This window comes from Acipenser ruthenus, chromosome 21, assembly GCF_902713425.1.
Source record: "Acipenser ruthenus chromosome 21, fAciRut3.2 maternal haplotype, whole genome shotgun sequence".
In the NCBI taxonomy this organism is placed as follows: domain Eukaryota; kingdom Metazoa; phylum Chordata; class Actinopteri; order Acipenseriformes; family Acipenseridae; genus Acipenser; species Acipenser ruthenus.
This window is the reverse complement of record NC_081209.1, coordinates 31,532,266-31,557,705: the sequence shown is the minus strand read 5'-3', so window position 1 is coordinate 31,557,705 and position 25,440 is coordinate 31,532,266. Positions and strand designations below refer to the sequence as shown.

The 25,440-nt window shown below is 45.0% G+C and overlaps 3 protein-coding genes across 11 annotated transcripts in view; 1 reads left to right on the top strand and 2 right to left on the bottom strand.

The window, feature by feature from the left end:
- Positions 1-116: 116 nt before the first annotated feature.
- LOC131699186 (arpin-like) lies at positions 117-3,998 on the bottom strand. The gene is made up of 3 exons (XM_058995648.1): positions 3,831-3,998; positions 2,586-2,943; positions 117-2,480 (listed from the first exon to the last, which is right to left on the bottom strand). Exons 1-3 carry the CDS (start codon positions 3,996-3,998, stop codon positions 2,317-2,319), a joined length of 690 nt encoding a protein of 229 aa, XP_058851631.1. The 3' UTR covers positions 117-2,316.
- LOC117427676 (protein FAM169B-like) lies at positions 3,081-8,545 on the bottom strand. 9 transcript variants are annotated; one of them, XM_058995592.1, is made up of 10 exons: positions 7,960-8,545; positions 7,369-7,481; positions 6,592-6,731; positions 6,403-6,496; positions 6,069-6,157; positions 5,738-5,915; positions 5,458-5,651; positions 4,977-5,105; positions 4,580-4,659; positions 3,081-4,168 (listed from the first exon to the last, which is right to left on the bottom strand). In XM_058995592.1, exons 2-9 carry the CDS (start codon positions 7,406-7,408, stop codon positions 4,624-4,626), a joined length of 900 nt encoding a protein of 299 aa, XP_058851575.1. In that variant the 5' UTR covers positions 7,409-7,481; positions 7,960-8,545; the 3' UTR covers positions 3,081-4,168; positions 4,580-4,623. The 9 variants fall into 9 exon arrangements, with proteins under 9 accessions (XP_058851575.1, XP_058851569.1, XP_058851568.1 ...); XM_058995586.1 differs by having other exon boundaries at positions 5,458-5,640; positions 7,735-8,540; XM_058995585.1 differs by having other exon boundaries at positions 5,458-5,640; positions 7,960-8,540.
- An 8,463-nt stretch (positions 8,546-17,008) lies between these two features.
- LOC117963120 (insulin-like growth factor 1 receptor) overlaps positions 17,009-25,440 on the top strand; it is a 75,719-nt gene continuing 67,287 nt past the window's right edge. Inside the window, exon 1 of the mRNA XM_058995577.1 lies at positions 17,009-18,188. Coding sequence (XP_058851560.1) covers positions 18,095-18,188 — 94 coding nt within the window. The 5' untranslated portion in view covers positions 17,009-18,094. The remainder of the gene's footprint in view (positions 18,189-25,440) is intronic.

The following is a 25,440-nucleotide window of genomic DNA, read 5'->3' as shown; positions in this document are numbered from 1 at the left end:
GGTATATATATTCTCTATTGGGTATATTTTTGTTTTTTTCCCCCTATTGAAGTTCACAACGGTATATTGCAAAATGTAGTAAAGCACATGCAAGCATGACACAGAACAGCAAAGGGTGGTAAAAAAATGATTTTATTGTTCTGTACATCCAGCATTTTTTTCATGTGTTTATTTTATACACTGGAAACAATAAAATACACAGAAAATAAGCTTGTTGCACTCTTACATATACAGCACCTATGTTTCTAATATTGATCTATATGTATACAAATACAGTGGGATACATTAAGCTTTACACAGACTTGTTTGAAGTATTTCAAGATATTTCACAAGCCAAGGGTAAACTGTGTTATACTGCATCAGACGCAACAGGCAAACAAGACACAGGACACAGGAGTGCAGCACTGACTAGAACACCATCAGATACAAGCACAGGAGTGCAGCACTAACTAGAACACCATCACATACAAGCACAGGAGTGCAGCACTAACTAGAACACCATCACATACAAGCACAGGAGTGCAGCACTGACTAGAACACCATCACATACAAGCACAGGAGTGCAGCACTGACTAGAACACCATCACATACAAGCACAGGAGTGCAGCACTGACTAGAACACCATCACATACAAGCACAGGAGTGCAGCACTGACTAGAACACCATCACATACAAGCACAGGAGTGCAGCACTGACTAGAACACCATCACATACAAGCACAGGAGTGCAGCACTGACTAGAACACCATCACATACAAGCACAGGAGTGCAGCACTGACTAGAACACCATCACATACAAGCACAGGACAGCAGCTCTGACTAGCACACCATCACATACAAGCACAGGAGTACAGCACTGACTAGAACACCATCAGCAGGTACAGATACAGCACAGAGAAATGCAAGAAACTTGGTAAGAATGCCCTTTTTTTAAGTAAAAGCAGCACTACAGTAACTGTAATGTAAACTGTGAGCTTTAGACGGATTTACTTTCTTGGGGTGGTGTAAGCCCTACCTCCAGATGTATTGAAACTATGCATTGATACTGTCTGTATTGAAACTGTATGCATTGATACTGTCTGTATTGAAACTATGCATTTATACTGCCTGTATTGAAACGGTATGCATTGTCTGTATTGAAACTGCTGGCTTGCAAATGTACGGGTCGTGTGAAGAGGTGAGGCGGTACACGTTGGCAGGACTGGCTTGTTTGTTGTTTAACTCTCAAGACACAAGCTGAGGGTGTGTAATAAGGAACTAATATAAAGGAAAGACTGGCATAAAGAACAGAGATAAAGAATGGACCTTGCATCCACGGTCCTGGAAATGCAGAGATTAGACCTTTGTGTTTTGAGATGCCTTGTGAGAAGGCTCTATATCATCTGATGAAGTTACTGCTGTAGTTTTCAGTTTCTTTTCAAACCAGTAATGATCCTGATAAGGACATAGCAATGTGTAAACTGTTACTTGGATTCAAATCTTAAACCTGGAGAGTTCCTAAAAATAGCTTGGGATTTATCCTGAAGTGTCCAGGACTGTCCCGTTAACCCCAGTAATGACCAGTGCATTCCGGGGCTGAAAGACTTGATTCGGGAAGCGAAAGAAACAAGGCATGTGGAACTGACCCTCCTGAAAACTAGAGCGATCCCGTCTCTTAACGGAACGAGACCGGGCTTCAACTCTTCATGCTTCAGTCCTCCTGAAAAAGAGAAGCAGAGAACGGTGTTTAACAGAGCCGTATCTCCCCTGCTGTGTCTCAGTCATACTGCAGTTTACAATGACATACTGCAAGGTATAGTAAACCACAGCCAAGTATGACAAAGAACAGTAAAGGGTTGGTAAAAACAACCATCTAGCCCCTCTGTACATGTGAACTCTAGTGCAGCACAGCAGAAGAGCCCCAAGCAGGCTAGAAGTATAGTTAACAGTAGCCCCCTGAAACATTTCTATAGGGCACTACAGCTCTGCTCTCTGCCTCTCCTTACCCATTCATCCTCCTCGGCTGCGTCTGCCTGTGCAGCTGGTTTAGCTGCAGCTCTGCTCTCTGCCTCTCCTTACCCACTCATCCTCCTCGACTGCATCTGCCTGTGCAGCTGGTTTAGCTGCAGCTCTGCTCTCTGCCTCTCCTTACCCACTCATCCTCCTCGGCTGCGTCTGCCTGTGCAGCTGGTTTAGCTGCAGCTCTGCTCTCTGCCTCTCCTTACCCACTCATCCTCCTCGGCTGCGTCTGCCTGTGCAGCTGGTTTAGCTGCAGCTCTGCTCTCTGCCTCTCTTTACCCACTCATCCTCCTCGGCTGCGTCTGCCTGTGCAGCTGGTTTAGCTGCAGCTCTGCTTTCTGCCTCTCCTTACCCACTCATTCTCCTCGGCTGCGTCTCCCTGTGCAGCTGGTTTAGCTGCAGCTCTGCTGTCTGGCTTGTTGGCCATGATCTTGTCAGTCCAGGAGGCCCCTGCCTTTTCATCCCCCAGCCTGGCTAAAGAAACTGATGTAGACAGAGACACAGACACACGCTGCTGTGATAAGCCAGTCGCTAACACAGAACAAAATGGATTTAACGCAGCTGAAACTGCAGGTAAACTGCACTTACATACGAAGGGACCATCTCCTTTAGTTTTCAGCCGGAGTTGCTGGCCCACCTCTAACTCGGTCTTGTGCATTTCCCCCTCCTGGATCCAGAATGCTGCTGTCTGGCTGGGAGCGTGCTTCGCTGTCACCCTTTCCAGTTCCGCTTTGCTCACTGTGGCCCTCAGCTCCTCCACAGAGAGCCGGTCTGTCTCTCCTTTAGCCTCCACCGCTGCATTGGAAAGGCACAAGGCAGCTAAACAGTGAGCACTCTTCTCTGGTAGTGTTCTACTCACCTGCCACACAGGACGACTGCTGAGGCTTGGTGTGTAGAATACAAGAGAGACGTACCAGAATATAAAACCGTGAATGTCCCCAAGGTTCTGTCAGGGGCTCGAATGCCTCTTTTTAGGATCCCTATTGAAGAAACGGAGACCCTTGTGTCTGTGCCTATAGCTGCGTGCACCACAAAGCAGTGCCCTGGGTTAGTGTGCGTCTAACGTGGGAGAAACACACAATATTCTGAAACAAACGATAATCTTTTATTGGCTCACGTCAAGCTTCGTCAGAATGTATGCACCCAGTTAAAATACAGAGTCTGGAGAAACGTGCACAAATATTCTCATACTTATCAACATACACACACATCATATACACATAGCGATATATTACAAGCACATGTAAATGTACATTAACATGCAGTTCTTACATGGACAAAATTTAAGAGACATGCCAACTGAACAGATGGAAATACACAATTACAGTGGCTTCCCTTCACACAGTACATTACATTACAATCCTGGAAGTATTTTAGCCCATTTGAAATGACTAATTTAAATGTTGCAGAGAAAGCCTGGTCATGTTGGGAGATTGACCAGAAGCAGCACGCGCTACACCGTCCCATCTCCGTACAGTACTGCAGTGCAAGCTACACCGTCCCGTCTCCGTACAGTGCTGCAGTGCGGCTCCACTGCGTCAGCAGAGCTACACCGTCCCGTCTCCGTACAGTGCTGCAGTGCGGCTCCACTGCGTCAGCAGAGCTACACCGTCCCGTCTCCGTACAGTGCTGCAGCGCAGCTCCACTGCGTCAGCAGAGCTACACCGTCCCGTCTCCGTACAGTGCTGCAGTGCGGCTCCACTGCGTCAGCAGAGCTACACCGTCCCGTCTCCGTACAGTGCTGCAGTGCGGCTCCACTGCGTCAGCAGAGCTACACCGTCCCGTCTCCGTACAGTGCTGCAGTGCGGCTCCACTGCGTCAGCAGAGCTACACCGTCCCGTCTCCGTACAGTGCTGCAGCGCAGCTCCACTGCGTCAGCAGAGCTACACCGTCCCGTCTCCGTACAGTGCTGCAGTGCGGCTCCACTGCGTCAGCAGAGCTACACCGTCCCGTCTCCGTACAGTGCTGCAGTGCCCCTGCCCCCTGTCCTGTCGTAAGCATGTTCTTCACAGTGGTGGTTTTCAGGGTTAGGTTGGGAGCTGGGCTGCACTCCCTCTCCGCTCCTTGTACTATTTCTTCACTTTGGGAGTAACTTCTTCCAGGGTGGCTCCTCCTTTCCGTTTGAGTTTCGAAGGGCAGGCGGCTGCAGCAGGAACGGAATCAGGACTCTCCTGGAATCCAAGAAAACAAAGAAGCAGTTTTTAAAGGAAGGGCTGTGGTGTGTAAGTGAGGAGGGGGTGGTGCATGACGACAGCACACTGTGTTCATGAGTGTCCTCCGAGACAGAACTCCCCTCAGTCCTAACAGTGTACCTGGTCAGGTGAGACTTACTCACTGTGGAATCAGTTCACACTGAGCAGGGCCCTGCCCAACCTACCTTGTCAAGGGGAGTTCTGAAACCCAGGACTAGTGTGTGTTTCTAATGCTGAACTTCCATATGGAGCACAGTGACAACCAGCTGTCCCAGACTCAAACTGTGATAATCTTCAAAGAGGAAGAAGTCATCTGGGCTTTAAACAAACACACAAACAAAGCACTGTACCTTACTGAGATTAAACAAGCACACACACAAAGAGCTGTACCTTACTGAGACCCTCTTGAGCATAGCTGTCTGCCCTGCTCTCTTCTAATAGGATTCTCTCAGCTGCAGCCTGTTGTTCATCTGTCAAAAAACAAGATAAGCAATAATATAGAAGCATGGCTGGTATGGTGGTAATACGAGTGGACCGCTAGTCTCTTACAGTAGCATATTGACTGTGTTTCTGCATGGAACTTCATGCCTACATGTATCTGCATCAATATAGCTTGTCCAGATCAAATGGTGTTTAAGATGCACGGTACCAGTTGACATGTTATCGAAAGCCCTTTTAGCCAGACATTCTTATCTCTAATTTGCATGTGTGTAACTGTTCTGTAGTCACGTATAAAGCTAGACGCCTGCGATTCTGAAGCTTTGAAGAAAGTGTCGGAGCCCCTCACCAGCTGAAGGAATCTTCCCCAACTGAATCTGTAACCAAATGCTCTGCCTCTGGCTCCAGTGTCCCGGAGGCTCTGCCTCGTACAGGCGATCACGCTGCTCTGGGTGTGCCAGCAGATACTTTCTGCAGACTGAGAACACAGAGACAAGCAAGGGATGAACCGCACCGACACCTCCACACAGACAAGCAAGGGATGAACCGCACTGACACCTCCACCTCCACACAGACAAGCAAGGGATGAACCGCACTGACACCTCCACCTCCACACAGACGAGCAAGGGATGAACCGCACTGACAATAATAATGCACAGCCAATTACAGTGGATTCATTCCTTACAATGCAAAGATCAGCTGTCTCCCAGCTCACCCATTAGCACACTATAGCTTGTTCCTTATTGAGCTTCTTGTTTAGAACAGCATCTGCAATATTCTCATAGGCTGCAAGAAAGAATGAAAGATAGAAAGAGAGCCCCGTGGGGTACCTTGGTACATGGCTGTGGAGACGGGGTAGCTGATCCCCAGTACCTCCTCTCCATTGAAGGAGCTGCAGTAACCCTCCAGCATCTCCAGGCACAGCCCCCTCCTCCTCCAGCTCCTCCTGACGAACACAGTGTCCAGGACCGGGAGCTGGTAACACAAGCTGGTGCAGCCGCCACACAGGCTACCTGCGGTTCCACTTTCATTAGAGACACTTTCATTACACCTTCCCCCCGTTGACCCACAGCGCTGCACAGGCACTGCCCAGTAATCAATGAGACCCACCTTTCCTCTTGACGGTGTAAAAGCCAGCTGCCTCCCCTTCTTGCCACAGAATCGTGGCCTGCTCCCTGGGGGGGTGGGGGGTGAAGAGGGGGTTGTCCTGGTCTGGGGGGCTCTCCTGGGTCCCGTAAACAATCTGGTTCAGGATGAACAGGACGAGCCTCTCTCCCACAGACTGCACCTGCAAGGACCTGCGCTATAACAGTGAGCCACACCAGGGTACAGTACACACACAGCAGGGTACAGTCACACACAGAAGGGCACAGTCACACACAGCAGGGCACAGTCACACACAGCAGGGAGGCTTTAAAACAGGCCTGTGCAGCTACCCTACCTCTACGAGCCCGTGTCTGGAGGGGTCAGATGTCCTCAGGGCTTCCTCCACAGCCCACCAGCCTGAGCACAGGTAGAGAGCCAGCACTGCTGGGAGAGAGGGGCCAGGCATCACCTCAGAGTCCAGGGTTACTTTAATAGGTCCTCACAGTACACGCACAGGACCTGCAGTGTACACTCCTCCTCCTTTATGACATGTTTCTATTTCGTATGAACTGTATTTGTGTTACTTTTACTGGTTGCATTGGAACAGGAAGGTCGACATTGGAACCAAAGCCTGTTTTTTATTAGACTAGTGCATTGTCCATCGCTCACTCCTGCTGGAAACCACTGACCTCGATCCTGCTCACTCAGAGCCAGGACTCTGTGCCTGGGGTGCTCCTCTCCGAACAGAGAAAGGAATGACACATTCGATTCTGAGATGTTCACCTGTCGGATACACGCGTACAATATTAGCGTGTCTGATTTGCATGCACTGAAGACACAATTAAATATATTTAAATACAATTAAAAACAGAATGAACCTCTTCTCCCCCATCAGGCAGAATAAAGCGCTGTGTTGCGGAGGCATCGCCACTCTGCAGCGCTGCAAGGAAGTGCTCCCCGCTTCTCCCCAGGGACTCGTAGTCCATGCCAGACAGAAGATCCACTGGGTAAGCTTTCGCTTTAAAAGAGACGCGAGGCTGTGTGAGGTGAGGTGCACTGAACTACACCAGCAAAGTAAGCGGGGCTGCAGAAACTCCTAAGAAAAACGAGCAGCTGTCCACAGGGAATATATCATTCTTACTGATATTGTTATTCTGACACGACAGCCCTTCTGCAAATTACACGATACTTGACTTTTTGAACACACAACACAAAATAACCGAACTAAAATTATTTAACAGGGTTTACATCTATTAAGGGGAACTCGATAACCGTTTCTGTTTTCCCTGTACGAGCTATAAATGCCGTGACACCCCCGCTACAGCTCGTTGTTTTTGGACTTTGCTCGCTGTTTGTTGGAGCGACTACAGTTATGTAAAATTAGGTCCTTTCATAATAATAGCAGGATTCATACAAATAAACAAGACGATAACTTGCACTGAACGATGGAATAGGAGAATACAGAAACACTTCCGATTTTGACAACAAGATCTTAGTTCACAACTCCAATGGAAGAGCAGTCCAGTGCTCGACCGTGAATCATATTTAGCAAGCATGAGGATTCTTGTTATATACACGTCTGCTAGTCCTGTTATTTTCTTCCCCGTTAACCTTATTTACATTGTTTTTCCTTGTCATCTTTCACGTGTTCTTACCTTGCAGTGTTTTCTGTTCCCGAGTCGCCAGAGTCTCCATTTTCGGCGCAGGTGACCAGACCTGGCACAACAGCGTCGCCTGCTGGTCTTTCTTGAAATGTCATTGCCGCACACTGAGATTTAGCAAAGAATGTATTCACTCAAATACCGACGCAATTAAAATTACATATAAATTGACATTTTTTACAAACTTTAACCAAAGCATCTCTGATTCAAACACCCAACCAAGAACGCTGCACAATTTTTGGCTGACCTTAGAAAATATTGGCGGTGCAATTCAACCAGTTAGCCAGAAGGTGGTGCTAGTGTCCGATACTTGAACACAGGAGCTAAATTCCTGTTTTTTTTCTGTTAAAACCTATTCACCTGTTAATTTTTTTTCTCCCTTCTTGGTTTTCTTTATATTGTCGCCTGACTGCAGGCTTTGTGCCACACAGCCGTTATCTGAGGCGGTTCATTAAGGCGACAGAATTACGATCCCACCGTCTATATACGTGTTCTCTGCAGTACGGGTTCATCATGTGACTCCGTCAAGCTCATGAAAAATGCATCATTTGCTTGTGTTTTGAACCTCATCGCTCACAGACGTACCTTTTGTGTCCATAGTGTTGTGTACTCTGATTTAAAAAAAAGTCCATGTCAAAAATAACTAATCCGGTACTTCTGAAGAGTGAAGAATGAACTTTCCTGATTGAAAGCAGGTACCCGCCTGTCCTCGTCATGGAACCAGCAGAGCTTCTTTGGGAACACGTAACCCTTCTCAATAAGGCAGTCCTGTATGTACGACTGTTTATAGGCACATGATTCATTGCTTCATCCAGCACAAGGACGTGGTCTCTTCCTAAACAGGAAAGCAGATCGATACGAGAGGTGAATTTTCAAGAATGCAGTGCAGTAGCGTTCACCCAGGCAGGTAAAGAGGGTGGCCGGCAGAATTGCTTTTATTGTAAAATGTATTATTTTCAAAGTGTAAAAAGTGTTATGGGCAGTGTTGTGTGACGCAGCACCGTTCCGGATTCTGTCCCCGGGCGGTGAGATGAGATGAAGTTAATTAAAACCACACATGCAGACGAGCCCGGCTCTTTTGCACGGCGGTTCCGACGCTCGCTTGCAGTGTGCGAGGTGGCTGCTGCTCTCTGCGCAGATAGATTAATATTGTGTTTAGAATGGTCTGTTCCCTGTACGTGCAGGGAGACCCCCGTTCCCCACCCCTCCCTTTAAACGCTCGCGCTCTGATGTACTGCAGTCCTGTACTGTACAGTACTTGGTGAGGGGAGATGAAGGGAGGGGCTTTGCTTACATCAGCAATTCGGTTAAGCAGTTCAGGAGTGTTTAAGAGCTGCTCCTTGCATAACGTGGTGGAACAGCATATTACACGAGGCTTGCTCGCTGCTTCCCTGCATTGCACATGCCCTGGTTATGTCTGCGGTATCGTTCTGGTGGCAGTGGCCTCCGTCAGTCAGTCTGTATTTGTGTGTCTGTATGAGTAACACAGTGTGAGTGTGCGTGTTGGGATGTGAGTACGCTAGCCCATGCATGAAGGTGGAAAACATATATATGTCCAAATACTGGTAAAAGGTGTAATGCACAAAGCTTTGAAAAACATTTTCTCAATGAAGGTCTGAACCTCAGCTTCAGGAGAAAGGGCTGGCTCCTCCACACAATGCATCCTCTAATCCTGCTCAGAATACATCAACCAGCGTGTAACTCACCCCTCCCTACATGTGATTCACCTGCCTCAAGCTGTACAGTAGTACAGTATATCCCTGATGGAGTCTGTTATCAAGCTGTACAGTATATCCCTGATGGAGTTTGTTATCAAGCTCTACAGTATATCCCTGATGGAGTCTGTTATCAAGCTGTACAGTATATCCCTGATGGAGTCTGTTATCAAGCTCTACAGTATATCCCTGATGGAGTCTGTGATCAAGCTGTACAGTATATCCCTGATGGAGTTTGTTATCAAGCTCTACAGTATATCCCTGATGGAGTCTGTTATCAAGCTGTACAGTATATCCCTGATGGAGTCTGTTATCAAGCTCTACAGTATATCCCTGATGGAGTCTGTGATCAAGCTGTACAGTATATCCCTGATGGAGTTTGTTATCAAGCTCTACAGTATATCCCTGATGGAGTCTGTTATCAAGCTGTACAGTATATCCCTGATGGAGTTTGTTATCAAGCTGTACAGTATATCCCTGATGGAGTCTGTGATCAAGCTGTACAGTATATCCCTGATGGAGTCTGTGATCAAGCTGTACAGTATATCCCTGATGGAGTCTGTTATCAAGCTGTACAGTATATACCTGATGGAGTTTGTTAACTCTGTGATTGTTGTGACCTGTTGTTGTGCATATGTGGGCACCCCTCCCTGCCCTGCCTCTTGGTTTTAACCCTGTGCGTCTCACATCCGTCACGAGGCAAACCACAGCATTCGCGCTGGGAATAGCAGGCGTTCCTGGAATTCTTTGGGGAGGGGGTGGCTTTTGCTGCAGTTCTGAGATCAGCTTTTCCCAAGCTGTGGTTTTCTCATTAAAGGAGATCGTTTCTTGCTCAGCTGTTACATTGTTGAAGGGACTCGCTTGGCGTCTGGGTTTGATGGAGGTTGGAGAGCTAAAGTTTGGGTCGAGCTTGGCATCTGTGTGTGCTCCGTGTGCTGAACAGAATCACAAGAATATACCATAGCAAGGCACCTGACCTCCAGGGGGGTTTACAGCCCCCTCACTGCCAGCTGTCGTTGAGTGACGCCTCTGAGTCCCAGCGATAGAAGTGCACCCCCCTCCGTCACGCTTTTCACTTGTTTATGAATTCCTTCATCTGGAATCAGCAATAGAAATAGGCTAACCTACCTCCTGCAGTTACCGCTGCCTGCATTTCAATGCTGATTGAAGCATGTGTCACACAGCACACTTTACTGTTTTATCATATAACCTGTGATTCCAGCAAACACGACGGCTGCTTTCATGTATTATTATTAGCAACTAACAATGATAGCTAGGTATTAAAATGTCTTTAATTTTTGTTTTTAACTCAAAACCATTCCAAAATGACCATCCTCCCCTATAACCCCATTTTCACATCAAACACCACGTTTACTAAACACATCCTATTAAACTCTGATTCACACAGATTGAGTAAACGGCCAGGAGCTCGATCATTACGGCAGGAGGGGAAGAGCTCTCCCTGTAGTTTCCCTGCTCTGTAATTGGAGACTGAGCCCTGCTTTCTGTAAACAGTGAACCACCCGCTCCACAAGAGGCACTGTAAACAAATAAATGACGTGTTTCTCCCTGTGAACAGAATCTCCCTGTGTGGACGAGCCAGTGGACAGTAGGGCCCTAATAAGGGCAGCTTGTAGCAATAGTCCACTCGCCCTCTTTAAAAATGGTTCCAGTGCCACTGCTCGTTCCTGTCGTGCATATGAAGCAACATGACCGTGCCATTGGAAACACACTGAAAGATATGCCCAAAATCCCAGAGCCTCAGCTGACCTTTTGATGAGATTAGTTTCCGGTCCAGCTGTCATTAACAGTACGGCAAGCGTCACCCAAAATAACAAGAAAAGCTGCTGCCTGCAACGGGCAAGCCTCCTACAGCCCTAAATCCTCATACCTCAGGAGACCTTCCAACACCTTGTAGACTTCCACCGGCATGCAGGTTACCATAGTAACAGCATAGCAAAGCATGCGAAAACTCAGGTAAGCATGGTGAAGCGCATAGAGGTATGGTACATTGAAAAACATGGGAAAAGTGCAACATTCAAGCACAGCTTTTAAAAGGCTATAGCCAGACTCTCTGCTGATTGGAGGAGCTGTGTGTTCAAAGGACAGCCCGGTCTACCTTGAGTACATGGGTCACATTTTAAATGTATGGCTTTTCGATGCATATGGGAATATATTTAAAATGGACTGATACATACAGTAGATATTTAAATGCTGAGTGCCCCAGCCCTCCCCCTAGCCTCCCCTCCTCTCCTAGATTCACCCTTGCACATGCCAGCCTTACTGCACGCCCAGGACAGTGTCAGTAATGCTGGTAAAAGGTACGTCCTGAAGTGACTCTCAGTAATCTTCTGAATGAGCTGGAAAAGCAGTCCAATTGAGCAAGTGACCTATCTGACCAGGCACCCGGAGGATTTTCTGACGACCCTGTATTGTTGGAAGGGAATGTAGTTCAGTGTATGTGTATAATCTAAATAAATACCTAGAGTGCATGCATTCAATACAAAACATACATTAATATACATGAACCAGTTAGTATTTCAATGTGCACGTTTGGAAAGGCCTGGTTCAGGAGGAGTGTCGATGTCAAGCTAGACTCCTCTGATCACCAGCTGGACCGGAGCAGCATGTTGCTGAGCTCGTGGTCCCTGTCTTTTCTAATTCCCCATCTGCTTTCAGAACGTGTTCAGCATCATGCTTTCGAGGTCGCTGCTGCTAACCTGCAACTGGGTCTGGGCTAAAGAACGGGACCGCATCGCTGAAGGACGGCTTGACCACATTTAAACTCACTTCGAAAGGCTTTTAAACATGCGGTTTAGGATGATAAGCTGGAAAGTTTAATTGAATCTACTGGAGACTGGTATCCAGTGGTTGCACTAACAACCTCCCTGAACCAAATGATACACAAACCTGGACCTGACCCCAAATACTTAGCGATGAAACCCTGTCCCTTTTCAAACCCATCTGTAAGCCACCAAACTGCCTACGAGACCAACTGACTGACTCCACACAGCATCCTCCTCCTCCTCACTGCACAGTCACACTTCAGGTGTCCCAGTAAAACATACAGGTTGACCCAGAGGTTGGCAGTGTGTCTGCCACCAGCAGAGGGTGCTATCTCTAGGGCTGGTTCAGGGCTCTCTGCACTAGCTGTGTGGATACAGAGAGCGCACACCTGTGCACCCTCACCTGGCTTTATCGGTCACAGTCACTGCATTCCCACACCCACCCGCACAACACTGATCACAGTATAGGGGTGATTCGCTGGATAATGACACGCACTGTTAAAAAAACTTCATCGATTCAGGTCCCAACAAGAGGCAAGCTAGAGCTAGAATGAGGACAAAACAAATAATGAAACAGAAACTTATTTAGCAGGAAACAAGCAACTCCGTTTGGTGGGACCGAGCTGTCATCCCCTCCTCTGACAGCCTTAGAATGCCACATCAATCGCTGGGCTCGTCCAGTAGGAGGCGCTGTGGTCAATGCTACAGGACACACTGCCAGTTAAGCACGTTTTTTAGCCATTGCACCAGGCTTCACTTGACACGCTGCCATGGATAACGCACGTCCACTGCTATGAAGGAAAGCAGGAAAAATCAAGCTCAAAATATAATAAAGCTTATTTCATTAAACTACTAATGAAAAAAAATCATACATCATTATTGTGTTCTGTAAACCCATCCAAGATGTAATGAGTTTATATAATGAAAAGTGCGATTCATGGGTGAATAGCGCTTTATATGCAGTAACGTGTATCAAATAAACAGTCTATTTATAGAACAGCACCGTGCCTGGGGCCAGTACGAGTTAGCTGTGTTCTCACTGCATTCTGGATGAATGGGGATTTGAATCGCGATCCGTGTTTTTGAATGAAACTCCACGCCCTGTTTTACACTCCGCTGGCTGGGTCCATATGTCATTAGCAAAATATGCGCACATCCAAAATCTGGAGTGGGGCTTTTATTATTTCACAGTGGATCTGGATCCAGATTTAACATTTTCCAGCCCTACTAACAATTTAAAAAATGCCATAAAGCCAGCGTGCTGTATCAGACCATCGCATTCCAGTCGTATGCAGTAGCGCAAAGGGGTGGTTAAAATGAAGGATCAAGGACGCTGTTTAACGAATCTTGATTCATATCCGTAGTGCACTGCATTGCTTCGCTGCTTACCAATAAATAGTAATACATGTAAGCAACACTGTAGATATGAATTGCAGTAAACTCTGCTGTTTGTTTATTAATGTATCACCCTCGTGTTCGCACCCCCCTCCTCTCTGACGTGTCGTATGATGTTGAATGTGATTCTCGCGTGTTGTGTCTCAGTTAGGTCCAGTCGCATACTTTGACACGTCCACGGTGTATCTGCGCGCTATCCTCTCTGCAGACAGGTCTATCACTGGGGCAGACAGACCTAGCCCCTCATTACCAGCGCTACACACGAAGTAGGTACGTCTCGGGCGCAGCCACAGACTGCAGAAGTGTGGGAAAGTGATTCGGTTTTGTTATGTATATTCAGTGATTGCAAGAGCAATCAATTTAGTTATTACAGTCACGTTGAAACCTGCTGTTATTTATTCATGGCATGTTTTACATGAAATAAGCAATTTGTGTCTGAACGGTCCTTTATAGTTCAAGCAAATCAATTATAAAATCAACACGAAACAAGCCACTTCTATGAATTATCTGGGGTTTGAAAAAATGTACAACCAAAATACTGGTGCTGACACAGGCTCCCTGTAATAGGAGACACAGAGAGCAGCACACCTTGTTTCACACAGGCTCCCTGTGATAGGAGACACAGAGAGCAGCACGCCTTGTTTCACACAGGCTCCCTGTGATAGGAGACACACAGAGAGCAGCACACCTTGTTTCACACAGGCTCCCTGTGATAGGAGACACACAGAGAGCAGCACACCTTGTTTCACACAGGCTCCCTGTGATAGGAGACACACAGAGAGCAGCACACCTAGTTCCACACAGGCTCCCTGTGATAGGAGACACACAGAGAGCAGCACGCCTAGTTTCACACAGGCTCCCTGTGATAGGAGACACACAGAGAGCAGCACGCCTTGTTTCACACAGGCTCCCTGTGATAGGAGACACACAGAGAGCAGAACGCCTTGTTTCACACAGGCTCCCTATGATAGGAGACACACAGAGAGCAGCACGCCTTGTTTCACACAGGCTCCCTGTGATAGGAGACACACAGAGAGCAGCACGCCTTGTTTCACACAGGCTCCCTGTGATAGGAGACACACAGAGAGCAGCACACCTTGTTTCACACAGGCTCCCTGTGATAGGAGACACACAGAGAGCAGCACGCCTTGTTTCACACAGGCTCCCTGTGATAGGAGACACACAGAGAGCAGCACACCTTGTTTCACACAGGCTCCCTGTGATAGGAGACACAGAGAGCAGCACACCTAGTTTCACACAGGCTCCCTGTGATAGGAGACACACAGAGAGCAGCATGCCTTGTTTGACACAGGCTCCCTGTGATAAGAGACACAGAGAGCAGCACATCATGTTTCACACAGGCTCCCTGACAGATCAGAGAGACTTCCCATCACCACTGACCTGACCAAAGGCTTCACCCCACTGCCAACCATTCTGAATCACAAGTGAGAAACCAACCAATCACCATTAAGGATTGTTCAAAATTCCAGTCACTTTATCCTGTGTCCAGATGCTACTCCATGCATATGACAGAATTCTAAACTTAAAAAAACAGCAACACTTTTTTTGTATGTTAAATAGACGTCCCTGGGTAGCACAGGCTTTGAGTAATGAGATCCTCAGAGCTCATGCATTGAGATCCTCAGAGCTCATGCATTGAGATCCTCAGAGCTCATGCATTGAGATCCTCAGAGCTCATGCATTGAGATCCTCAGAGCTCATGCATTGAGATCCTCAGAGCTCATGTAAGTATACTGTATCCATACCCTCCCTGCTCTCACACACACACGCACACACACACTGACACACATAAGTATACTGTTTACATACTGTAGATCTAGACAGTGATTCATCAGGCAGTGAAGCATAAACCCTAATAAAATGTGAATAGAGGCTGTGCTCTGATGAGGTCGTCTTTCTCTGGTAGGCAGGCTGGGTCTTGCTCCCATTATTCCAGCTAAAAGAAATCCATCACAGAAATCCAGCTTGTTGCTCAATGAACCTCATTGAAAGGGTGTCTGTGCAGATGAGCTGCAAGGTGCGTGTCTCATGTTCTAGAATATGCAACATTCCAGCCCTGGTCCTCTTTAGCCATTGGATTACATGCTAAATATGTTACATACTGTATATACTGTATATATATTATATTACATGGTATTATTGAGTATATTGAGGATGTGAATAAACAGGATTTGTCTTCCCTTTGCAGGTGTTGCCTTTAGGGACTAAAAAGAAATGTGCAGAAGTCCTTAACAAGTGCTTCAGCTCGCGATGTCTTCACAAATACCTCCCACTGAAGGGTTTGTCAAAGGATTTCACTGGGTTCTTTTTAAAAACATAAGAACATAAGAAAGTTTACAAACGAGAGGAGGCCATTCAGCCCATCTTGCTCGTTTGGTTGTTAGTAGCTTATTGATCCCAGAATCTCATCAAGCAGCTTCTTGAAGGATCCCACGGTTTCAGCTTCAACAACATTACTGGGGAGTTGGTTCCAGACCCTCACAATTCTCTGTGTTGCTGAGTCAGCCCCGGGGCAAAGCACAAGCAACATGAATAGAGCTTGTTTATAGAGTATACATTCTGAGTAGTGTAATTAAGGTACTACACAGTTTAGGTCATTCAGATGCACCCCCTGTTATAAATCACATTGAATGTTTATAGTCCCTTCTGCAACGGTAGTCTTGGTTTGTTTCCACTCCTCACACATGAATCTATAGGTAAAGAGCACAGAGCTCAGGCTCCACACAAGTGAGACATGCTGCCCCAGCACAGTGCTATATAGGGCACAGCCAGCACAAATACAATCACAGCACAGTGTCATAAAGCATACTCAAAGCATCATAGAGCCCATGGAAGCATTGTAAACACCAGGGAGGTATGGTAAAGCATATAAAAAATACAGCAAACCAGGGTAAACTATGGGAAATGCACAGTATAACCATGAGAAATGCACAGTGTAACCATGAGAAATACACAGTATAACCATGAGAAATACACAGTATAACCATGAGAAATACACAGTATAACCATGAGAAATACACAGTATAACCATGAGAAATGCACAGTATAACCATGAGAAATGCACAGTGTAACCATGAGAAATGCACAGTGTAACCATGAGAAATGCACAGTGTAACCATGAGAAATGCACAGTGTAACCATGAGAAATGCACAGTGTAACCATGAGAAATGCACAGTGTAACCATGAGAAATGCACAGTGTAACCATGAGAAATGCACAGTATAACCATGAGAAATGCACAGTGTAACCATGAGAAATGCACAGTGTAACCATGAGAAATGTACAGTATAACCATGAGAAATGCACAGTATAACCATGAGAAATGCATGAAGGTAAAACTGTAAAATGACCATGCAAATTTGCTGTGGTAAGCTTTTATAAGAGTAGTCCTGTATGATTTTAAGGAATTCATTTCATGAGCTGTTTTCTTTTTTCTCCTGTAACCTTTGGAACATAAAAATTATGTTGTCATTCCTTGGTAATTGGTTGGCTGTGCAATTTATAGACAAAATGCAATGTGTAATACCAGCCAATAATACAAATAGTGTGTATATATATATATAAACCTTCACACACACGCTATTGATCTGTATTCAACATCAGCAATGAGGTCTCAGCAGTAATTCATATACACGTCATATCCTCTCATTCCAAAGTCAATGGCAGTCTTACAATTGCCCTAAATGGATCTGGGAATCATTTGGTAAATTTAGGAAACCACTTGAAAAGTCCGCTCCATTTGCACGGACTTCATATGGGAATCCACGCCAGTTTTTTCCAGTCTCCCGGCTTAGTGTGTGTGAGTGAAACGAGGCTCTTGTTGTTTACAGCGTAGACTCGACTGAGCCCCGGAGACAGACATCGAGGCAGGATTTCACACGGGCACAAAGTGGTGTTGCAGAGACCATTACAAGACCTATAAAGAGCTCTTTCTACTACAATAACTCTGCTTTTCTCCACAATTGCATTTTTTTTAACCAAAACTGTGCCCTTAGTACTACATACACACACCATTCTGGAACACGTTCCCAGGAAAAACTAAAGGGAACTGAAAAAGGGGAAGGAGAGACGGACCGGGCAAAGCGAGCGAGCGAGAAGGGGATGCAGCTGAACCGTTTTCGTGCCGCTGCTGCTAGTGGCGGATATTTTGGAAAGAGCACCACTATCTCTGCGGCTAGAAACCGAGGCTAGTAAGAGAGGAAAGAGAGTTTGCATTTTCATTCATTGTATAAATTCCAGTGTTCATGCAGTACGCACCGAGTCTGCATTCGGATTTGAAGTGTGTTTTTTTTTTTTTGGTACACATTTGCTGAATTCCGTTTTGTACGCACCGGGAGATCTCCGTTGCGGGTTCGTTTTTATCTCTAAATATATCGTGCGTGACTCTGTGTCGGTGTGCGTGTGTTTCCCCTCTGCGCTCTCTCAAATGGAGGTCGAAGATGCTGAATGTTACCAGCAGGACGAATGCGGCACTTTGTGTTTTGTGTTAGGCTTCACAGCGTCTTTGTATAATTGGCAAGCCTAACGAAATATTTCCGTTTTTTTTATTTATTTAATTTTTTTTTTTTGGGGGGGGGAAACACTTACTGAAACATTAAACAACCGAGTAAGAGAAAACAAAGCTCTCTGTCTGGATTAAGTTTTTTTTTTCTTGTTAAACAAACCGAGGAGTATTTCTCGTTTTTTTGCGGTTTTTGTTTACGCCGAAGGAATACATTTGTGTGGGTTTTCTTGGGGGGGAGGGAGGGGAGGAGGACAGTAACATTTGTTTTCATTCAAATTATTTTTGGATTAATAAGAGGAATGACTTCTGGAGCCGGACGTGAGCCCTTGACCTTGTTTTGGGGTCTTCTGCTGTCAGTCTGTGTGATATGTCTGTGCCCCGCTAATGGAGAGAGTAAGTATATTATCATGTTGATTATCACAACAGTTATGAGATTTTATATATATATATATATATATATATAGTGTGTGTTTTGTTTGTGTACCATTTCAAATAACATTACAATCCCTCTCTTATTAATTCGTTTTACATTAATAAAAAAAACGAAACTAAAAAGTATGCTACCTGGTGTCTTCACAGATTTAATTCTTATGTGAAAAACAAGATGCAAATAATGAATGAATCCAAGCAGAGAGAGCTGTGTGTAAAATGTGTGTGTGTGTATATGTATATATTTGCGAATATCACATAGATATTTTAATTTTACACAGTATTCATATTTGTTAATATTGATTGACTATGCTGAGCACTTGGACCCAGGTGAACACGTGTTTATATTTCAACTCTCTGCTTCACTGGAATCTTTAGGAGTCGTTTATGTTATAAAGACTGTCTGAAATGAAACCTGTTTTGTTATTGAAGCAGATTAGTTTAGTAAATGACCCATTCTCTTACAATGTGTTCAGAGGAGTCACACACAGGCAAGTGTAGCTTCTGTGTTTTCAAATCAACGTACATGTCTTTTAAATAGACTTTAGGATAGGTTAATACATTACATAATTTAGATGATTATGTTGCTGTATTACTTCGCGACTGCTATTGTAATTCAATGCACTAACGGACACGTTTTGTAAGAATTTTGCTTGCGACTATTATAATTGTTTTGTAGTTAATGGCTCCAATATTCTTTAACCCTTCTAGTATAGTTGCACTGTTTATGGGCAGAAAAATAGGACGAATTACCTCGAAACAAAAGAATAATTTGACGGAATTGTTGTTGTTTTTTTAACTCGTACCTAGGTTGTAAACTCAGGTGTTTTCAATGTGTGTGCTTTTGTTTAATAATACCGCGCTAGTTAGTCGTACTGACGCCCACACAAAAACAATGTAGACATTGATTCATCACATGGAAACCGCTTAACTTAATTATTCTGTTTTAATTTTTTTTATTTTGTATTAATTCATACAATATATTTAATGATTCCTGTATTTCTTACAGAACGTAATTGTTTGACATTTCCCTGTAAAATTACACACAACAAAGATCAACAAATACAACAGTAAAAAAGCGTCTGTGGCGGTGCGGAATTTAAGCAGGTTTGTTTTAAAGAGAAACGTGTGTACAATACCGTATATAGTGTTAAACCAGAACACACTACAGCACTAAGTAATGAAGTCTAGCACAGCCCGTTCACATCATCGGTGTCGGGACATCCTGACTCGACTGCAGTACGCAATGCTATGATGCAGTTACAACGAAAATGTAAATTTAGGGGTAAAAAGCTTGGGGGGGAAGCTGCTGTATTATATTAGAAGTCTATGCATTGGATTTGTGCGATTCTACTGTACCTCTGAGTGCAGAGATTTTCACACCGGGCAGTGCAGTAACCGGCACTGCACTAAGCTCGCCAAAAAACAACGTTACCCGAGGATTTCTGTTGTGATTGGCCCGTCCATTTCTGGACACATTAAAGCCCCCGTTTTTTCTTGTTGTGGTCGTTGTAATAAAATCATTTGTATGTTTTTGAAACGTTTTATTGCGCATGCAGAATAGTTTACATCTATTCAGGTGTTCTTATCAGTACAATGCAGGATGATTAATGTGAGCTGAAGCGCCAGCTATTGACTTTATCAACAGCAAACGGATGTTTCCGTGTAAAGCGATTTAAAACAAAATAAACCTACATAATAATAATAATAATAAGATGATATAATAGCACGCATTGCTGAGCCCACAAAAAAACACGCAGCCGGTATTGTAGACAACTTTTAATGCAGTAGAACAATAGTATGCATACCGTTACATTTATTTGAGAATATGTTTGTGAGCTAATGTCTCAGACAGTAGGACACACTGTACTGTATTTGTGGTGATTGTGGGGATCCGTGCTGTGTCACTCCCTTACAAACCTGTAGAGTTACACACCGCCGGAGAGATCTTTCGGCAGACTCTGAATCTCGGCTCCTCTGGCGAGCTAGCGGACAGACCAGGACACGGCCAGCAGCGAGCGGGGTTCCACAATTCAGCCAGATCCGCCTGACTATGTGCTCGTTAATTATAGAATTACGTTTTTTAAAATGCAATTCTAATTTTAGAGTCCCACTACAGTAAGAACGTTTAGGCTAACACAAGCCGTCAGATTGTCTTTGTTTTTTTTTTTTTTCCAAGAATGCTGTGTTTGACTAATATAATAGTAAACATATCTTTTCTTTTAATACTTTAAATTGCCCGTATTGTTGGCACTTATTGAATTGACTTTGAGACCATATTTTTTTTTTACAAAACAAACATGCTTTGTACTACTGAGCTGTGTTCTTTTTGAATACAGTTACAACAAGGCTTGAGTTAATTAGACAACACAGGCTGTGATGCTCACCTTATCAGTTATTAAACGCAACACCTGCTCCGTTTCTTCTGTCTAGCAGGCTTTCTTATTTTACACATGTTCTGTAGAGTAGTACTGTTTGAATATTTCCCCAGTCTTGTGAACTAGACTACATACACAAACCATGTACCCAAGACTGTGCGTGTGTGTGTTTACTGTATACATTGATTCACAGGCTGCCTTCAAAAACACAGCCTGCTTATTAAATACATTTACAGGCTGTTCTGAGAAATGCAACATGTGTTTCAAAGAATCCACATTCATCCAGGATGCCTATTAAAAAGGAAACAGGCTAATTCCATTTAGTGTGCACTTGTGGGGGGGATCTGTAAAGCCTAAATGAAGCCAGAGCTCAAACTTGCTAACAAAACAAACAACCCCCCCCCCTTCTCCAGAGGCTGGTGCTGTTGTGTAGCTTGCTGTGACCCACAAAGAGACATCTCAACAAACCTCAGTTGTTCGAACCCTTGATAACTTTGCTTTTATGCCATGTGGTCCACTAGTAAAGCAAATGCACTGCGAGGAAAAGCCTTTCTGCTTTGGGGCGGGCCCTCGCTCTCGGGTACTGACGGCTTGATGTGCCTCTGCAGTCCCCTGCTTTGCTAGTTTGTAACCCTCTGAAGTTTCCGGTGAGCGCATTCAATCAACATGCACAATCTACAAGTACCAGAGCTGCCCTGCGTTGGCAAGCAGGAGTGCTGTATCCCCATCTGAGGACCCGTTTGTGATTCCCTTAACTTGTAATGCCACACAATGCCAGGCTTTCATGCAGTAATCATTGAAGGCTTTTGTAAGTTTACTGCTATTTTTTTTTTTTTTTTTTTTTTTTGCTATACATTAATCTTTGGAATGTTTCATGTGCTTGTTGCTTGGTTGCATGATTCCAGAACGCTAGAGATTGGATAATTCCATACCTGTATGATGTGATAGGGATAGGAACCCCTCTCTTATCTTTCTCAGCTGTAGAGCAATAGTAATTGCAAATCTGTAACTTTAAACATGCAATTGATAGATACACTGCAGTGCTAATAAGGAACATTATTCCAATTACCAGTAAATCAATCCATGTACATTTCAAAGCAGTGTGTTCAGTAATTTCCCATCAGAGGGGCAGCTTGTCTTTACCCCATCTTCAGTATGAGTTCTGTTCTTATTTGTACGGACGAGCCTTCTCAATGAGCCCATGCCTGTTAAAGATGCTGCTTTTATTTACACAATGCAATGTCGTTTTAATGTTCATTTCATGGGGTGGGTGTCAACAGTTTTGTTTCTATTTCTGGGTAGAAATTGACACGTTGCACCTGGTTTACCAAGAATTTGCACCACGTCTTTAAGGGGACCAAAACAATGCTGTTAATTAAAACAAGTTGTAGACAATAAACCATAGTATAAGGGCTTGTACTGCACTGTGGTTTAAATAGGATCCCGATCTATTGAACAGAGGCAGTGAAGAGAGTGAAGGAGGCCAGCTCTTTCTATAGAGTCCGTTTAACCAACACTGATTGTCTGGGACCCCAAAGACGAATTCTTCCTTTGGCTGAGGATTGAGGTGTTGGAGGGGTGGACCAACAACCACAGCCACTTGAAGTGATACGCTTCCTTTCACAAATCATGCCTCCAGCCTTTCTGCAGGCAACACATTGAAAACACAGTGAAACACCGTGTCCGACCAAATGAAAACAAGCCAGTTCATTGATTTCAGCTTTCAGTGCCGCTCGACGCTCTTCCGTGTGTAGTAATGACTGCGGGGGACACGCGGGCTTGCTGTTTATTTCATTTATTTAAAGCATACAAGAAAGCATCCCATATTGAAACCAATTCAACTGGTTTTTGTATATATATATATATATATATATATATATATATATATATATATATATACACAGACATACAGTGAACCTTGGTGAACTCAGTGCCATTCAGTGGTGACTTATCCAAGGTGTCGAGTTAACCACGGGTGCAGTGAGCCTTTGCACAAACATGAGGAACAGTGTGCGGGGCGGGGGGTGGGGGAGGGTGTGTGTGTGTGTGTGTGTGTGTGTGTGTGTGTGTGTGTGTGCATGCATTGTGTGTGTGTGGTGTGTGTGCATGCGTGGTGTGTGTGCATGCATTGTGTGTGGTGGTGTGTGTGCATGCATGGTGTGCGTGTAATATGATATTCATATCTGGAGGGCTTCACTTTTTTTTTTTTAATAAGTAAATAAATCGAGCATTTGTTTGTTCATCCTCTTTCTTATCTTCAGTAAAGAAATTGACTGGCAGGAGGCCAGGGTTCTGAGCTCCGTTCACTGCGGACGACAGTGCCATAAAATGACATTTCAGATGAATTGCTTGTGAGAAGCTTGAGTGGAGTCTGCCAGTTACCACGCAGGGACTCCACCAGCATGAGGCAGCAGCAGGAGTCCTGCAGAGCAGCACAGTGGCTTTCACACAATAATAATAACAGCAACTGTAGACAAGCGTTTAGAAAGGAAAGCAGGTGTCTCGAGAATGAAGAATTAACCTTCCCTTCCGACAAGGCGGACTGGCAGTTACTGCAGTGAGGGCTGTGAAACAGGCAAGCCGTGTAGCACCCACAGTGAGTGTGTGAGCTGGAGAGACAGTGATAGAATGACAGAGCGATCTGAGTCACCATTGTGCTCGTGCGCAGAGAGGAGATAAACCGTGTCGCTGCTACACTATCCAGGCTAATTAACAGGGAGTACAAAGCCGTTCTGCTGATGGGCAGTGTCAGTGTTCTGCCTGGGAGTGGATGAGAGATCATTAAACGGGTTCGGTTGTGTGCAGGTTTTGATATCCGAGACTGGCCGGCATTGATAATGGCTGAGCGTGAGGAGGGTGTGTAATAAAGGATTCATGAGCACATGGCGCTTGTGCAGCTGAAAGGCAGCGGGCTGGCTCTGAGCGACTGGCCGCTTCTGTACGTTTTTCAGCGGGGATTAGCGTTTTCACATTATCCCTGAGTGTCAGGAGCTGAGAAAAACAACTGCTGTGGTTCATCCCAGGGACTTTGTGATGTGGGTTACATCAACTTTAAAATGATCCAACTGTTTGAAATGCACCTATAATTATATTTACAAGAAGAATACATGCATGGATGCATACATTCATGTCTATAACCTATGTATGTCAATTGAGTAACAAATACATGAACCTTTTAACAATTCTCTCGCTCTCTCGGCACCATGCGCTTTTCCTACTGTTTTACTTCAGAGGTACTGAGACTGCAAGCAGAATAGACTGGTTAGGTTGAGGTGGGGGTTAAACAACTACAGTACAGCATCTCTTATAAAAGTTTCCCATAGTAAAATCATAGCAAAGTGTAATAAAGCATAGGTAAGCATTGTAAAGAATAGGGAGGTACTGTATGATAAAGCTAATTAATAAACACAGCAAACCAGGGTATAGAAGCATGGTAAAACTTCTATAATACTGTGGTAAACTTTTCTAAGGGATACTGTGTAGGGCTGCGTTTGCACATCCTTCCCATAGACGCTGTTAAAGACCTGTGGCTTGGGACTGGGGGCGGGGGCTGACCTTTACCAGGTGCTGGGCTGCGATGACCTTTGATACATGATACTGGAAACGTGTCGGCCCAGCGCTGCTCTACCAGTGGGCAGGAAAGCTGTCGCTGAAGCTGTACATGAGTCCGCGCACCAGTTTCAAGAAGCTGTACACAGAGCGAACCAGTCGCGTTTCAACCCGAGCCGGACTCGTGAACAGCATACAAGCACAGCACTCGCTGAAACCCATTGGAATGATCACAACATTTCACTCAATACAGCGCCTTTCACACGCATGTAACATGGCTGTCTAACACCGTAATGATGAGCGTCTGGGAGCCAGGTCATGTGTTACACACACATAATAACCGGATCATTGGGCAGTTAGAAGAACTACACACACTGTGTCCCCGTTCTCTGTACTTCCAGCTGGGCTGCAATTAAAAGGCTGTGGCCTGCAGCTTAAATGAAAAAGGGTTATCTGTGATTTGCAGGTTTGGGGTGTGGGGTGCAAGGCAGGCATTCACCAACATCTTGGCTTTTTGTTCAACATGTTGAGTGGTCAGATAACAGGAATAATAAGAGCCCTGCTCTAAAATAACCCCTTTCTTACCCCACCCCCAACCTTCCTAGTTACGGGCATTCCTGAAATTCCTTAAAGGGTTAATGACAAAAGGAGAAAGAACTAGGAAATGGTTTTTGATCTGTGTTAAAGCTAGACCCCCCACATGCACACAAACAAACACCCCACTTATACAGCACGCACGCACACACATTTTCGTTTTTAGTTGTGGAGCCGCAATGTATCTTCCTTTACTGGAAGGAGTAAATTTTTGAATAAATACAGAAGCCCTGTGCAGTGCAGTAGCTAATCAGTGTAACAATTCTGTGACTTGAGAGCAAAGAGTTACTAAAGCAGAGCTGCTTCTGCTACTGCGGCTCCTGCTGGTGTCAGGGTCAGGGTCTCAGAATCGTGGGCGTCGGGCTGTGACCAGTGCACGCGTGTGTGTGTGTGTGTGTGTGTGTGTGTGTGTGTCTGCGTGTGTGTTCGTGTGCATGTGGGTTTGGTTGTGTCTTTAGTTATTTTTAGATAGAACTGTACTATAGAGAATTAGGCTTTTATAAAATCAGGAATAGTCATCGTCCCAAACTTGAATAATACAGTAAGCGGGGAGCAGTTCTGAAATACTCTGTACTGTGAAAGTATGTTTGGGTTACAACCTGATCCACTTCCTCCCGGCGCCCTCAAGCCTTGCTGCACAGCATCCTAGTTTCCACCCTACAGTTCAGGACCTTATCCCCTGAACCTACAGGACA